General features: G+C 35.1%; 1 protein-coding gene across 2 annotated transcripts in view; it reads left to right on the forward strand.

The window, feature by feature from the left end:
* The window catches only part of Galnt13 (polypeptide N-acetylgalactosaminyltransferase 13), a 469,688-nt gene that overhangs the window by 274,408 nt on the left and 179,517 nt on the right, over positions 1-15,763 (forward strand). For both annotated transcript variants that reach the window (XM_026777759.1, XM_005346417.2), the window contains exon 7: positions 1,213-1,383. In XM_026777759.1, the coding sequence (XP_026633560.1) occupies positions 1,213-1,383 (171 nt within the window). The remainder of the gene's footprint in view (positions 1-1,212; positions 1,384-15,763) is intronic.

A 15,763-nucleotide genomic window follows, 5' to 3' on the forward strand; every position in this document is an offset into this window, starting at 1 on the left:
AATACAAATAAAAAAAAATAAATAAAATTGTCATAACAAGACAGTAAAATATGATTGAGAGTATTAGATCTGATTTCTTTTTCCCCTTAAAAGTTAATTTGTTAAATTCAGGAAATAAAGAAACACCATAATTTGGTTTTGTCCAAATTCACCAAGAAGCCTTCCCAAGGGTAAATAAACTTATTGATTTCAGAGAAGTTCAGGTCATTGCCAATTGTGTGGCACATGAGACTTACATGACAATGGGTGATGGTAATATTGCAGTTACCAAAAAAAATATAAATGAAGTCCTGTTTGGCTTTCCTCACCTATGGGTGACTTAGAATGCATACAATCACTCTGCAGAATTAGCTACAATTGATGCCACTTCGAGTAGACTTTAACTCCTGGTCCTGTAGTAAACCGCTAAAGCCACAAGAAGCCAAAATATAATAGAAGCCATGACCCATGACGTAGATAAAATTGTGTACTCAGGAAAATAACTAAGTGGAATATTCTTACCCTGAATAAGCTCACAAGAACCATAAACATCTTGACTATTCTTTTACTAGAGGAAAGTTGGCTAGACTACAAAGAGCTACTGTCTTTAGCAAAGTACCTGGATTAAGACAGTGATAGACTCTTAGTTTTCGACAGCTTGCTGAAAAAGTTGTCACTGCCCTTGTGCCCTTCACAGAAATTGTTTACTGGTGCCTATAGATCATGATTTTAATTGATGTTGTTTGTTCTTCCTAAAAGGAACTTTCTCTGTGTCAAGTTTTCCTGTACTCTTTAAACTAAATATATTTAATATGCAAACTTCCAGATTTAATTTTCTATCATCCATTTCTATCTTTCTATGCTATTGCTTCTCAGTGGGTTATAGCTAAAATGATGCATAGTATCAGAGCAATTCGACTAACCATGCTCTGGGGGGAAGTTTATGAGAAATAGACCATGTTCACCCTGCTGCGTTAGTACTTAGGATGCATTTTAAAGTCAGCTTGAAGGTCAATTCAAATATTTGACTAGATTTCACAACACAGCTTTGAGGTAAAAGTGAGGGGAAAAGGTGATGTTGGAGGAAATGTTTCTGCAGAAAAAAATATAAAATAAATTAAAGACATGGTAAAGTCATAAAAATAATTAAGTGTGATCATATCATCTAAAACCAACTTGCAGAAGCTAATGTAAATTCTTATTTATAAATGAATTTGTTTTAATTTTCTTTAGGAAAACAGTTGTGTGTCCCATCATTGATGTTATTAGTGATGATACCTTTGAATACATGGCTGGGTCAGACATGACTTATGGTGGTTTTAACTGGAAACTAAACTTCAGATGGTATCCTGTTCCTCAAAGAGAGATGGATAGAAGGAAAGGAGACAGAACATTACCTGTCAGGTATGTAGATATTACTTCCCAACTAGTCGTATTTTTACTCTTCCCTTAACCAAAGGACATTATAAATCTGCTCTCAGTGTTTAAAGATCCTTAGAAATATTTATTATTTATGTACATTTTCACCCTTTTTGTGATCATATAAGAATGAGTGATAATACGGAATATGGTTAAAATTATCACGGGCTAAGTTGTGTGTTCCTATAAATGCTAGGTGTGTTTAGATGCCTTAGGGTTCTGGAATACTGTCAGGGAACTGAGTCTCGGTCCAGGTGCTTTGTAAAATAAAGGCAGCAAGTCTTGTCTTTGTCTTCTACCCTAGCTTCCCATAGTCAAATGAAACTTCTCTATGATTTCTGAATGTCTTGATATTTCTAGTAAATATAAAATGCATATTATAATAGAAGTATTCTCAAACATGAAATGACCAAAATGCTTTGGTAATTATTCTAAATTAATCACTTAAAACCTATCTTCCTTTATAATCATAAAATAGTCAAGTGAAAAAATATCATGAGTTAACAGATGTTAAAAGAGCCTTTTTTTTTTTTTGGTTCCAAAATAAACAACTACTTAATTTGGAGTATGTGTCAGGAAAATACATCTTACTCGTATTTTTAAATGTATATCTATTACAATTTTCTACAAAATTAATCATTTAAGTAATACCAAAATATCTCTATCTTATTTTAGGTCTCTTGCCTGCATTCAAATATTGATTATCTAAAAATATTTAGAGCAGTAGTAGACTAGATCACCTCTTTAAAAATGAATTTAGCAAATCACTTTTTTTCTTGAGAAAAAAAGGAAAATATTACAATCTTAATAAATAGCATACGTATAAGCCCTGTTCTAAAAATGGCCTTGTGTTGGGGTTGAGATTACTTCCTAATTATATGATGCCTTAAATTAAAATAAAAAGTTGGGTGGTAGAGCCAGGCAGTGACGGCACACACCTTTAATGCACTTGGGAAGCAGAGACAGGCAGATCTTTGTGAGTTAAAGGCCAGCCTGGTGTACAAGAGCTAGTTCCAGGACAGCCAATGCTGTCTCAAACTCTGTCTCAAAACAAACAAACAAAAAAAAATGTGTGGTAGAAGAGACAGCTCTAATTATATGTTGCTAAAAAAATTAAATAGTAAATAGTGTTAACAGTTTTTAAGAGATATACTATCAAAGCGAGAAAAAAAATAAGTGTGGCCTGTGATATTTGCATAAAGACCTGTCACTGTTGAGAATAATCTAGCATCTGGCTTTATAATGCTCACATCTACTCATCTTTGTTGTCCGTTGCATTAAAATTGAGAAAACATAACAACTCTGATTTATTAACAATCCTCTTAGCCGGGCGATGGTGGCGCACGCCTTTAATCCCAGCACTTGGGAGGCAGAGGCAGGCGGATCTCTGTGAGTTGGAGACCAGCCTGGTCTACAGAGCTAGTGCCAGGACTCCAAAGCCACAGAGAAACCCTGTCTCGAAAAACCAAAAAAAAAAAAAAAAAAAAAAAAAATCCTCTTGTCCCATAGTCTAGTTTTATTTAACTCAGATAATTTTAAAGTTTTGGTCCCAAGTGAAAACGATCAAAACACTTCACAGAAACACCTAAATACTCTTAATGTATCTATTCAATTGAAAATGACGTTTGTGTAAATATGTTTTTTTTTCAAAGCTTACTGAAAGTATAGTTTATTTAACTTTATTATCGCAATTGGAAAGGTAAAAACTAAGGAAGCCAACACTACTAGTAATGATGAATTGATCTCATTCATTAAAGAAAAAGGTGACTAAGGAAACAGTCATTATCCTCATATTTTGCAAACTAAAATAAAAGTTGAGTCATCCATCACACCGTATTTTAGCCACACTTTGTGTAATTTTGGTGAAATACTATGAGAACCAATCCAATTCATTTATTTTTTTTTACTTACTGAACATTATTTTATTTTCTAAAGTAATGAAAAATTGGAGAAACCTCAGCATCTGCTGAAGGTTGGAGATTCTTATGGCAAAAGGTTAATTAATTCATGAGCACCGTTGTGTCAGCAGGCAGGTAATTTTCATCAGCAGAGCTGCACTGTGAACTTTGTGTTTCTCATTTATTACTCAGAGATGCGACCATTGTTTGTCACACTCATGCAAACAGATAAATTATTCTATGTACGGAAGAAAGATCTTTTCCCCACTTGATGAACAGAACTCTGAATACTTAAAGAGATCAAAGTAGATTTGAGGTTTTAGTTGTTTGAAGAAGGCTTAATTTAAAATGTCTCTTATGACAAAACTTTGTAGTCACTATAATTGACTCCTCATCGCTCAGTAATACAAGTATGCAATTGCAATTATAGTGTACCAATTTGAACTTGTGACCTAAACTCAATCATAGTAATAATAAAATGTATAATGACAATTCTGACTGTACTATGCATTGGTCCTAGTATTTTTAGTTGTAAAAAGAAAGAGGTATATAAACAGAAGTTTGGGATTACTTAGTTTTCTTTAATCAGTAAAGTTCTTTGAAAGCATTTAGCATTTCAACTGTCTGTACAATGCAGTGACCAAGTTTTTAAGCAAGAGACCATGACGTAGGAACCTATGTGCCAAGAGTGTTTCTAAATGTTTTCTGTTTGCTTAGATTTAGTGGTTCATACTTGCATTAAATCACCAATTTTGAAACGAGACAGCTAAAACAAAATTTGGCATTTGTGGCTATCCAAAACTCTTGGGTCTTCAGTCTTTCTTCTAGTCTGCACCCAAGAGTGCTGAGTAGAAACATCTGTATATAAGAGGCACAAGAGCCTAGTATTACCCTCGTAACTCCTATGATTGTGTCTCTGACTCTAATCCTGAGGATCAGTTGTCATTTATCATCTTTCTTGTGCTTGGAGAAATAGAGTTTAGCACTTCTGTCTCTCTCAAACACAGGTGAGAGAAATATGTTTAATTTACATAATTAACTATGGTTATGGTCTTTATGTTTGTGACATTCAATTTGGAGTCCACTTCCTGAAAGTGATTGAGTTTGAAATACATTGAACACATTAGTCATATGAATATGTATTACCCAATAAAATAGATCACCACTAGCAAAAAGGCTTCTTAATGAAGATAACCCTATCAAATTGGGGACTACCTTATTTCCATGATAAAATACCTTGACAAAAGGCTGCTTAGAATAGACGGGGTTTCTTTCAGCTTGCAATTTCAGTTTACAGTCCATTATAGCTGGTGAGCCAAGGAAATCAGAAAATGAAGCACCTCTTCCCATCACAGTAGAGAGAAGAAAGGAATGCAGGCATTTTCTAAACTAGATTTCTCTACTCTCATAAAATTCAGGGTCCTGAACTTCCGAATGGCGCAGTGCAAGTTGAGACTGGTTCTTCCCACATCAGTTGAGACACTTTAGATAATTTCCCCGAATTGTGCTCAGAGGACAGACTGATCTTCCCTGACTCTCACTGAGACTCTGTGCAAACTGGGTTGACAATTAAAACCAGCAGTCATTGAAATATTTTAGTCACTTTCATTCTAGCACATGATATTTGAAGTGATTTGATTTAGGTATTGACTTAAATATGATTCTGTGTGGAAATGTAGTTGTACGCAGCTTCTATTCACAGTGCTGAACCCTGCACATACAAACACTTGCAGCAATCTCCTGCTGCAGAGCTATTTACTGTTCAATATTGGCTTTGCATGTTGTGAATGAAGCAAGAGGTCAGTACTTGCAGATTGATTGTGGGTGTATAGAAGTTAGCTATGTTAATACTACAGCAGTGCATATTTCTGGGGGAAAAAACCTTGGTTAAATCTTAGTGGCTGTATTAGTATTTTAATTATGATCTCTTTTTGACCCTCAAGTAAATAGCTATAAAGATACTTGTTTTCACTTTAATTTCTCACTCACTAAAATATATTTCTTTATAGGAGATTTGCTGGTTATTTATCATCTATTAACTTTGCACTCTCCACATTATACCTCCCATTTTGTTGCTATAAATATTCTTAATATTATTTCTTTCATTCTTGCATCCACTACTCTGTCAAATGTATTCTGAGAGTAAACAAAGAGCTTTAGATATTTATTTAATTCTGGCTCTGATGATGAATCACAACCAAGATTCCATTATTGGCTTTTATTCAGGACATATTTTACTCACTTTTATATATTTTATTATTAACATTTATCTCATCACAATACTCTTTGTTATATTAGAATTAAGTTTGTCTAAAGTATAGCAAATAAATTTGATAGCATGATTATTATACCTTAGATTACGACTCCCATGCCATCATAGAAAATTTTCTCAACTACTTTCTCTGTAGCATTTTGGTGTACTGTGAGAGAAGCAATGTACATAGAAGCTGTGTTTGGAAATAATCTGGAACTTTTTGACTTTAAAAATGAAAATTATTTTTCATTCATGCTTAAATCATGTAAGGAATTAAAGTTACAGAGAGTATTAAACGGGAAATCTTCTTGACAGAAGTAAGCTGTATTTTAAACATATGCCTGATAATGGGACATGCATGCATTACATAGTCAAACAACTTTTACTCACATTCAGAGAGCCTCATTTGGTCTTAGGCTGGTTCCCTTGCTATCAGGCCTGAGATGGAAGGCTTCATTAGCTCAAGAAAACTGTTTCAGTGACTACGTGAATAAGAAGGCATAAGACTAAACAGGCCCCACCTCCATCAATATCGTGTTTTCTTCCAGAGTGACTCTTCAAATGTATTTTTGCATAATTTAAAATTTTCCTACTATTCATTAGGATTTTATGTCATTAATGTTGGTGTTTATTTATTTTTTTTCATAGAAACTTTAGTAGCTACTATTTCACTTATTTATCTCATACCCTAATTTACGTATCAAAAATGATTAAAGATTCTTTTTGTCTTCAAATATTATCTGTTTTCTGTTTCATTTTGTTTTGGGGAGTAGGTCTCATTTATCTCATGCTGAATTTTAATTTATTATTTAGCTGAATGTATTTTGAAGTTTATTATGAACTTTCTGCTTCCACCTACCCAGTTCTAGCATTATACATGGCATGTCCTATTATATCTGATTTTATGCAGGAATGGAAGCCAGGACTTTACGCGTACTAACAAAACAATGGACTAAATGACCGATATGCCTAGCCTCTAAGTGCCCTCTTCCTGAGTTACACCTTCAGGCTTTTTGTTACACCTTTCTTTAACCTACAGTTTGTTTAAAACTCATTTTATCTTGTTTTCTCTTCCTAGTTTTGCCATTCTGACTGCTCAAGTCTTCAGTCACTCCGGTTTCCAGTTTCTTTTGTGTAATACTTAAAAGTACATACTAAGTTCTGTGAAATCATCTATGGAGAAAACATTCTTTTTGTCAAAAAAAAAAAACCTATCTTTTCTCATTTTACATGACAAATCCATTTCCCACTACCTAACCTCTTCCTGCCCCCTCCACCTTCCTCCTATCCCAAGCCCCATCCCAACCCCCATCCTCTTTTCAGGGAGGGTAGGGCTTCCCATGTGGAATCAATAAAGCCTAGTATGTTGATTTGTGGCAGGACTGAAGACCACCCCACTATATCTAGGCTGAGCAAGTTATCTCTCCATAGATAATGGGTTCCAAAAAGCCAGAACAAGCAATAGGGATAAATTCTGATCCCATTGCCAGTGGCTCCAGTCTGTCCCAGCCAAACAGCTGTCACTCACATTCAGTGGGCCTAGTTTGGCCTTAGGCTGGTTCCTTTGCTGTCAGGCCTGAGATAGAAGGCTTCCATTAGCTCAGGAAAGCTGTTTCAGTGGGTGTCCCCATCATGATCTTGATCTCTGCTCATATTCTCATTCCTCCCTCTTTTCAACTGGGCTTTTTAGAGCTCATACTGATGCTCCAGTATGGTTCTCTGCATCTGCTTCCATTAGTTACTGGAGGTAAGTCATATGGTGACATTTAAGATAGTCATAAGTCTGACTGCAGGACAAGACCACTTTAGGCATCTTCTCTACTATTTCTTGGAGTCTTAGCTGGGGTCATTTTTGTGGATTCCTGGGAATTTCTCTAGTGCCAGATTTCTTGCTAGCTCTCTAAAGGCTCCCTCAGTCAAGATCTCTTTTTTTCTCTGTCTCTTTCCTTTTCCAATCTTGACCATTCCTTTCCCTGTAGTTCTCCTCCTCCTTCCTCTTCCTCCTTAGACCTCCTCCTCATCCTTCCCTTCTCCCCCCACCACCATGCTCCCAATTTTCTCAGGAGGTTTTGTCTATTTTCCCTTCCCAAGAGAATCTATGCATTTCTCTTAGGGTTCTCCTTGTTACTTATCTTCTTTGGGCTCATGGACTGTAAACTCCTTAACCTTTCATTTGTAGCTAGTATTCACCTATGAGTGGGTCTATGCTCATTTTTCTGGGTTTGAGCTATCTCACTCAGAATCTTTTTTTTTCTAGTTCCATTCATTTGCATGCAAATTTAAAAATGTCATTTTTTTAACACTGACTAGTACTTTATTGTGTAAATGTACCACATTTTCTTTATACATTCTTCTGTTGAGGGTCATCTAGGTTGTTTCCAGGTTTTGACTACTATAAATAGTGCTGCTATGAACATAGTTGAACAAATATCCTTGCAGTATGGTTGAGCATCCTATAGGTATATGCCAAAGAGTGGTGTTTCTGGGTATTGCAGTAAATTGATTCCCAATTTTCTGAGAAACTGCCATACTGGTTTCCAGAGTGGTTGTACATGTTTGCATTACCACCAGCAATAGAGGAGTGTTCCCCTTACTCCACATCCCCTTCAGCATAAGCTGTCATTGGTGTTTTTTATCTCAGCCATTCTGACAGGTGTAAGATGGCATCTCAGAGTTGTTTTGATTTCTATTTTTACCTCAATGTTCATGAGTAAGATTGGTCTGTAAATCTATTTTTGGTTGAGTCTCTATGTGGTTTTGGTATCAGGGTAAATGTAGCCTTGTAAGAATTGACAATATACCTTCTGTTTCTATTATGTGAAACAGTTTGAGGAGCATAGGTATTTGCTCTTCTTTGAAGTTCTGGTTAAATTCTACACTAAACCGTTGGGTCCTGGGCTTTTTTGTGGGGGGTAACTTTTTATGACAGCTTCTATTTCTTTCAGGTTATAGGCCTATTTAAATTGTTCACCTGATCTTTATTTAATTTTGGTATGTCGTACCTATCCAGAAAATTGTCCACTTCTTTTACATTTTTTTAACTTTGTGGAGTACAGGTTTTTGTAGTATGGCCTAATTATTCTCTTGGTTTCCTCAATGTCTGTTGTTATGTCTCTCATTTCTAATTTTGTTAATTTGGATGTTCTCTCTCTGCCTTTTGATTAGTTTGGATAATGTTTTTTCTACCATGTTGATTTTCTCAAAGAACAAGCTCTTTGTTTCATTAATTCTTTGTATTGTTTTCTTTGTTTCTATTTTATTGATTTCAGCCCTATTACCAATGGACTTGGGAGTAGGGTGCCAAGGTTACTGACTGACCACTCACCTCTTGATATGCTGGGTGCAGTTGCAGCCTGTGCTTCAGAGTTCCTCTGAGGTTGCAGGGAATGGGTGGGTTTGGGGGTGAAGTGAGCCTTTTAGCTTATTGAGCTAAATAATAGTGTATTTTTTAGCCCATTAGAAATTCCAGTTGATACTTTTCAGTCCATCTAAATACTATTAAATATGAGAAAAATAGGACTAGATAGGAATAAAACGTAGTATAACTTTAGGCAACAAACTATCAAAACAAAAACACAGGGAATGTAAAAATTTTGAGCAGAATTAAATGAAAAAAAAGGTTATGCATTGATTGTTGCACTAGTACCATTTTTGCATTCTCCAAGTCTAATATATATGGTTTGGAAAGATTGTAAGCAATTCATCTTCAGTAGAATTGTTGAAGCCATATTCTTTACAGAAAAAAACAATGTGTTTGTATTTTCTTATTTCCTGATAGAGGATATTTTATGAGATTTTTATTACAGTGTATTGAAGTGAGAATAAAGAAGGTGGTATACAAATATTTTGTGTAATTCTTTAAACCGTATGAGATTTATTTACTTAATAATGCTGCTATAGTTGTCAAAGCATTTGAATTCAACTGATTCCAGTTAGCCCTGTTGCTCATTTTGACACCTCAAGTGTGAAATGAATGTATGACAGCAGCAATAAAGCCATTTCCATCAAGTATTAATCATCCTTTTGGAGATTAAGATATCAAATCATGAATATTATAGAAAAAAATAGAGACAAGTTAAAGGCAGGATTTTTCTGTATTAGAAGTGAGGCTTTTAAAAATAAGACAAAATATTCAAGTTCCAGACTTTTTAGGAAATGGTTTCTTTACCCACAAAAGAGGGTTTTGCACACACTATTTTAACCTCTAAAACAGCACTGGAATTGGTTTTCAAACACTTAAGGGCTTAGTAAATTTCTTGCCTAGTGTCTTAGCCAGATAAACCCTTCTAAAATTAGCAATATCTTCTCTAGAGCCAAATACAACTCTATGAAACCAATCAAAAATGATTGTTAGGCTATGTAATATCCCACAGCACTTGCTTTTTCTGTAATACTCATAAATTACATCCAACATTTAACATCAGTTATCTCAAGAGAAAGGGCCTGTGTCTTTTCTTGCTTTCTTTCATCTGGATACATTTTACAGTGTGAAAAAGGAAGGAGAAACAACATTTAGTTTCCATCTGATTTCTGAAATACTGAATCAAACAAAGCCACCATATTTGATTATTGAATAAAATAAAACACTTGGAAAGTTCAGCACTGTAACATCATTAAAACAGATTTAACCTTAAAAATCTAAAACATATCATTTTACATTGTATTATCCTATAGGAATTGTTTTAGGTAAACATGTAGTGAGGAATTGAAAAATGCATTTAGTGCAAGGGAGGAAGTGAGAAAACACAGATTAGACATCAGCTTCACCGTTAAAAGCAAATGATAAAAGATCTCACAAAACTACAGAACATAGAATGAAACCAGCACCCAGGAAGGCCCTAAGAAGTACACAGATCATCCAAGGCATGATAGTTATTAAGCGAATACACAGACAAAAATTGTAATGCTGTATTTTACATAAAAGACATATGCTAGTCTAAGCACTTACCTACAATCAAACTGAAGCCGGATGAGACCGTGGAAGGACTATCAATATGGATCATAAAAAGAGTAGATGCAGAAACCTCTGTAGAAAACTCAATGAGAGCCAGCTGTAGAAAGAATTTCAAGCAGGTAGGCTGATGAATGGTGTTAAATGGTCTCAGAGCAAACAGTTAAGGAAAGGCTGCCTGACCTCAGAATCAATGGGGACCCTTCGGAAAGAACTTATTGCTGTGGCAGGAGATAGATCCAACTTCACATAAGAGGTGAAAGGGAATCAAGGGAGTATGCAGAAAGCATCCTTTCAATGTGGTTTCCAGTAAGGCCATAGGAAATGTCAGTTCCTCATATAAGAGTCCTGAGGTTGAGTGAAGATTACTTTGGTTCAATATATACTTCAGCTGAGTAGGTTTGTAAGCTCAGAGCTACAATCTAGGAGTCTATGGCCTGAAACATAAATGCAACAAGAAATGAACAAGGGCCAATTGTAGTCACAATAGCTAGCTGAGGTCATGGCATATATATTAATCGGTAAGAGAAAATCAAATTTATTTGCTTGAGGAATAAGAAAGGTATGGAGAAATAAGAGGGTATGAGGAAGATCCATAAACATATCCATGGAGACCATGAAGGCATTCATACTTATTGACTGGGGATATTGGGTTCTGTGAATTGCATGAATCCCTAGATAAGAGGAATTCAAATGTTAAAAAATACACTTGAATATAAGATATATAGCACAAACAATTGGTTTGTGTATCAAGTATGAAGTCTATAGCTTGGATTTTAAGAACCAGTTGGCTCATCTCACTATTTTTACAGGCCTTCTCTGGGTCTCAGAATTGGAAGAACTATATTACAACTTTCTCAGGCACATTGCAGTGAGGAAAGTATTGGCTTACTCAAAACAAGAGCACACAGTCAGTACTTCTCAGATGTGGCAGAACACTATAAAGGGTATGGGAAGATGAAGGAAAAATCCCCCAAAGAGGTTACACTTGTGAGCTTGTAGGTTAACTAGGAATCTTAAGTATGAACACAGGATGGCAATTACTATCAATAACAATGTGAACAAGGAAACATTAGCTAACATATTAAACTTATTAGTGGTTTATTGAGTACTAGGCAGTGTACTGTTTGCATGAAGTATCTCAATTTTTTCTTCATCTGGCCGTACAAAATTTGTAGTATTTACAGTCATTTGGATGATTATTACCCAGCCAATGTTGCTGACTTTGGTTAGTGATTTCATTACTATATAGATGCACCTTGTAAATTATTTCAGCCAATTAAATGGTGATCAGCCTTTTCATTTTCATTTTCCAGGCATTGAACACTTAAAGTGCAGGCACATACTTGAATACATAGCTCATTTGTGATATTTTAAAGCAGTTAGCATAGGATGAACATGCTAAACAACATGGACAATGTTTATAGTTATTTAATATTATAAAGCAAACAATTCAAACAAACGAATAATTCAAGTATAAATCAAATCTCTCTGAAAAATTCTGTCTTCAGAAATTATAAGATTACATTTAGGAATTATATTCTGTTTTTGTTTCCTACCGTTCCAAATAAGTGACAGTTATTTGATTCATTGTTATAGCTACAGATAGTTTATTTTTATCCATTCTGTTTTTCTCACACATTTATAGGAAAGATGGTCAACTGCAAGGTGAAATTTAATGCACACAATTAAATGCATTAGCACTTTATGAAGAAGCTAAGTAGATGACCTCTCACCTAATTATTAAAAATGCATCACTTAACATTTTTAAGTATCTGGTTGCATAATGATGGGATAATTGAAGCACTTTTTGTCCCTAATTGTATGAAATAGACTCTGTAGTACTATAGTACCTTGCAGAGTTATTATCATAGATTTCCCAAGGCCCAGTCAGGTGATGTTATCTCTACTTCATAATTACCGTCTGTTTAGCTTTGTTAGAGTTCCACAATACAACTCAGGAAGTCAATGATAAAAATCTAGGAAGAGTAGACAAAGCAGAACAGCTTCAAGACCATCAATTGGAAACTACGGCAACTGATGGACAGCTCAATACCTGAATATAAAGTCATGAACACACAGGAGAAATAGTTGTGCAAGATAGTTGATGTCCACCTACAGCATTATTAGACAGTTTTACAACCAATTACACTATTTAATTAGAAAACGTTAGCATAATCTTTAGCAGAGGGCAATATAATTTCTATAAAACAATGAATATTGTTGGTTTGCTCTGACAAATCTGACAAAATAAGTATGTGTATTCCAAATTTAAATTACTTTTTCACTGCCTCATTGCTTTGGCAGTGAATTAGAATGAGCAGGGAACTCTCCACAGTACCATTCTCTACCAAATCCATGTCAGTGTAGCCTCAGTTTATGGTGAATAATAACCAAGTGTGAAAATTGTTTCTGAAAGACACTTCATTGCTAACTGTAGTGGGCTGCCTCCAATCTTATGATTTTAGTGCTGATTTTGATTATTTCTTTCTGTCTACTCCTTTTGGTGTGTGATACCTTCTTTTTGTTCTAGAGCTAAGAAGGATAATATAGGCACTTAGTGCCATGAATTTGTCTCTTAGAACAGTTTTCATTGTTTTCCACCAAGTTTGGGTATGTTGTATATTCATTTAGCCAATTCTAGAAAGCCCTTAATTCCTTTCTTAATCTCTGTATTGACCAATTTTTATTCAGTGCCGAATTGTTCCGTTTCCATGAGCTTTTAAACTTTTTTTCTGTTGTTAATATCCAGCTTTAGTCTGTCATGGTCAGATAAAATACAGGGTGTTATTGCAGTTTTCTTATATCTGTGGAGACTTTGCTATGTCTAGGTATGTGGTCAGTTTTGGAGAATGTTTAATGAGATTTTGAGAAGAAGGTATATTATTTTGTGTCTGAGTGATATTTGTTAGATTTAGCATTTCTGTGTTTAGTTTCTGTCTGGATGACCTATCTCTTGCTGAGGGTTGGATATTGAAGTCTCCCTCCATAGGTGGATAAGGGTCAGTATGTGTTTTAAACCATAAATAATGTTTCTTTTGCAAACTAGCTGGACCTTATGTTTGTTACATAGATAGGCATTGAATTGTCCTCTTAGAAAAACTGGGTTTTTCTTGGATGCATATGCAGTGTCCTTCCCTATCTCTTCTGACTAGTTTTCATTTGAATTCTATTTTCTCAGATGTTAAAATGGCTAGACCAGCTTTCTTTTTAAGTCCAATTGCTTAGGAAAATCTTTTTTTCCCATCCTTTTATCCTGAGATAATTTCTATCCTTGACGTTGTTGTCTGCTTCTTGAATTTATCAGAAGAATGGAGCTTGCATTTTATTCATTCAGTTAGTCTGTGTCTTTTATTTAGAAATTTAAACCACTGATGTTGAAAGATATCAATAACCAGTGACGTTTATTCCTATTATTTTGTTGTGGTGGTGGTAGTAGTGTTGGTGATGATGGTGGTGAGTGAGGAAGTGAGTGTGTGCACATATGTGTGCGTGTGTGTGTGTGTGTGTGTGTGTGTGTGCGTGTGTGTGTGTGCGCTTACCCATTTTGGTTTGCTGGTCTGGTATTATTTATTCATTGTGTTTTCTTGTATGCAATTAACCTCTTCAGTACTGTATTGTAAGGTATTGGTTAAATTTTACTTTTTCTTGGAATATCTTGTTTTCTCCAATTATGGTGATTGAAAGTTTTGTTGGGTATAATATGCTGGTCTGGTCTGGGGTCTTTTAGAGTTTGCAAAACATCTGTTCAGACCTGTCTGTCTTTTAGAGCCTTCACTGAGAAATCAATTATAATTCTAATAGGTCCTCCTTTACATGTTACCTGATTTTTTCCCTTGCAGCATTTTATATTCTTTCTTTGATCTCTGTATTTAGTGTTTTTATTTATTTTGTGGGAGGGGTCTTTCTTTTCTTGTGAAGTCTACTTGGTATTCTGTTGTTTCTTATACCTTGATAAGTATTTACTTTTTTAGGGTAGAGGTGTTTTCTATTATGCATTGTTGAAAATATTTTCTGTCATTTGATCTTGGTTTCTTTCTTTCCTCTATTCCTATTATTCTGAGCATTGGTCTTATCATATTGTCTCAGATTTCCTGGATGTTTTTGGTACAATTCTTCTACTTTTAACCTTTTTTTTCTGGCTGAGATATCCATATATCCTGCTTTGTCTTAATTCCTGAGTTTCTTTGTTCCATCTCTTGTATTCTTTTAGTGAAGTTTGACTCTGAGATTCCTGTGTGAGTTCCTAAGTTTTTCATTTCTAGACTTCCCTCAGTTTGGGTTTTATTTGTTGATTTGATTCCTGATTTAAAACCTTCAACTACTTTTTATTTATATCCTCCCACCTACTGATACTTGGGTATCTCATACATTTCTTTAAGGGATTCATTCACTTTATCTTAAGAACCTCTGTCTTAACCATAAATGCTATTTTATGATATTTTTCTTGTACTTAATTATAGTGTAATTTTCTGAGCCTATTGTGGTAGGGTTGCTGGGCTTGAGGAGAGGTGCATTTTTCTACTTGTATTTTTATGCTCAAGTCTAGCTATTTGGGTCTGGGAAGATTCTAATCTAGTTTTCGATATCTGGTTTTGTCTTTTTGGGTAGGCATTTTGTTCCCTTTTGTTTGACTGTTTTTTGGTTTTTATTTTTGTTTATTTTTCCCTCTCTGCTTCTTAGGAGAGTGTGTTGGTTGTTTGTTGTCTGGTGAGACATTCTTCTGGGTTATTGCTATATGTAACCAAAGGAAGGGAGGAAAGAAGGTTGCTACATGAGGATTTGCTTAGTGTTCTAGGAACAGTGGCAAAGTGAAGAGAAATCAAAGTACATGGTCAGCTATAAATCTCTTGGAATGAAACTCAGGGATTGGATATGGAAGAGCTGAGACAGACATGAAAATCTCCAGTCAGCCTACCTGAGTCCCTGACCTGAATTGTTTGTGCATTCTTAGGAAGTGTCTGCTAGCTTTGGAACTTCGATGAAGTCCTGAGTGTAGGAAGGGTAATTGGAAGTGGATGATTTGAATGATCCACTGAAGATGGATGCAGAATGCATGGTCGGATGTAAACCTAGAGAAGAGACTGGGGATTTGAATTTGGAGGAGAGGAGGGATGGTGAAGATCTACAGTTAACCTACCTGTTTCTTTGGCCAGATTTGATATTTTAGTTCTTATTGAGGAATTTTGAACATGAGAGCCAAATAAAAATTTATTTGTAGATAGGACATTTTAGAATCCATGTTAAAACCTTTTAAACCTC

Source organism: Microtus ochrogaster, chromosome 4 (assembly GCF_000317375.1).
Source record: "Microtus ochrogaster isolate Prairie Vole_2 chromosome 4, MicOch1.0, whole genome shotgun sequence".
Lineage (NCBI taxonomy): Eukaryota > Metazoa > Chordata > Mammalia > Rodentia > Cricetidae > Microtus > Microtus ochrogaster.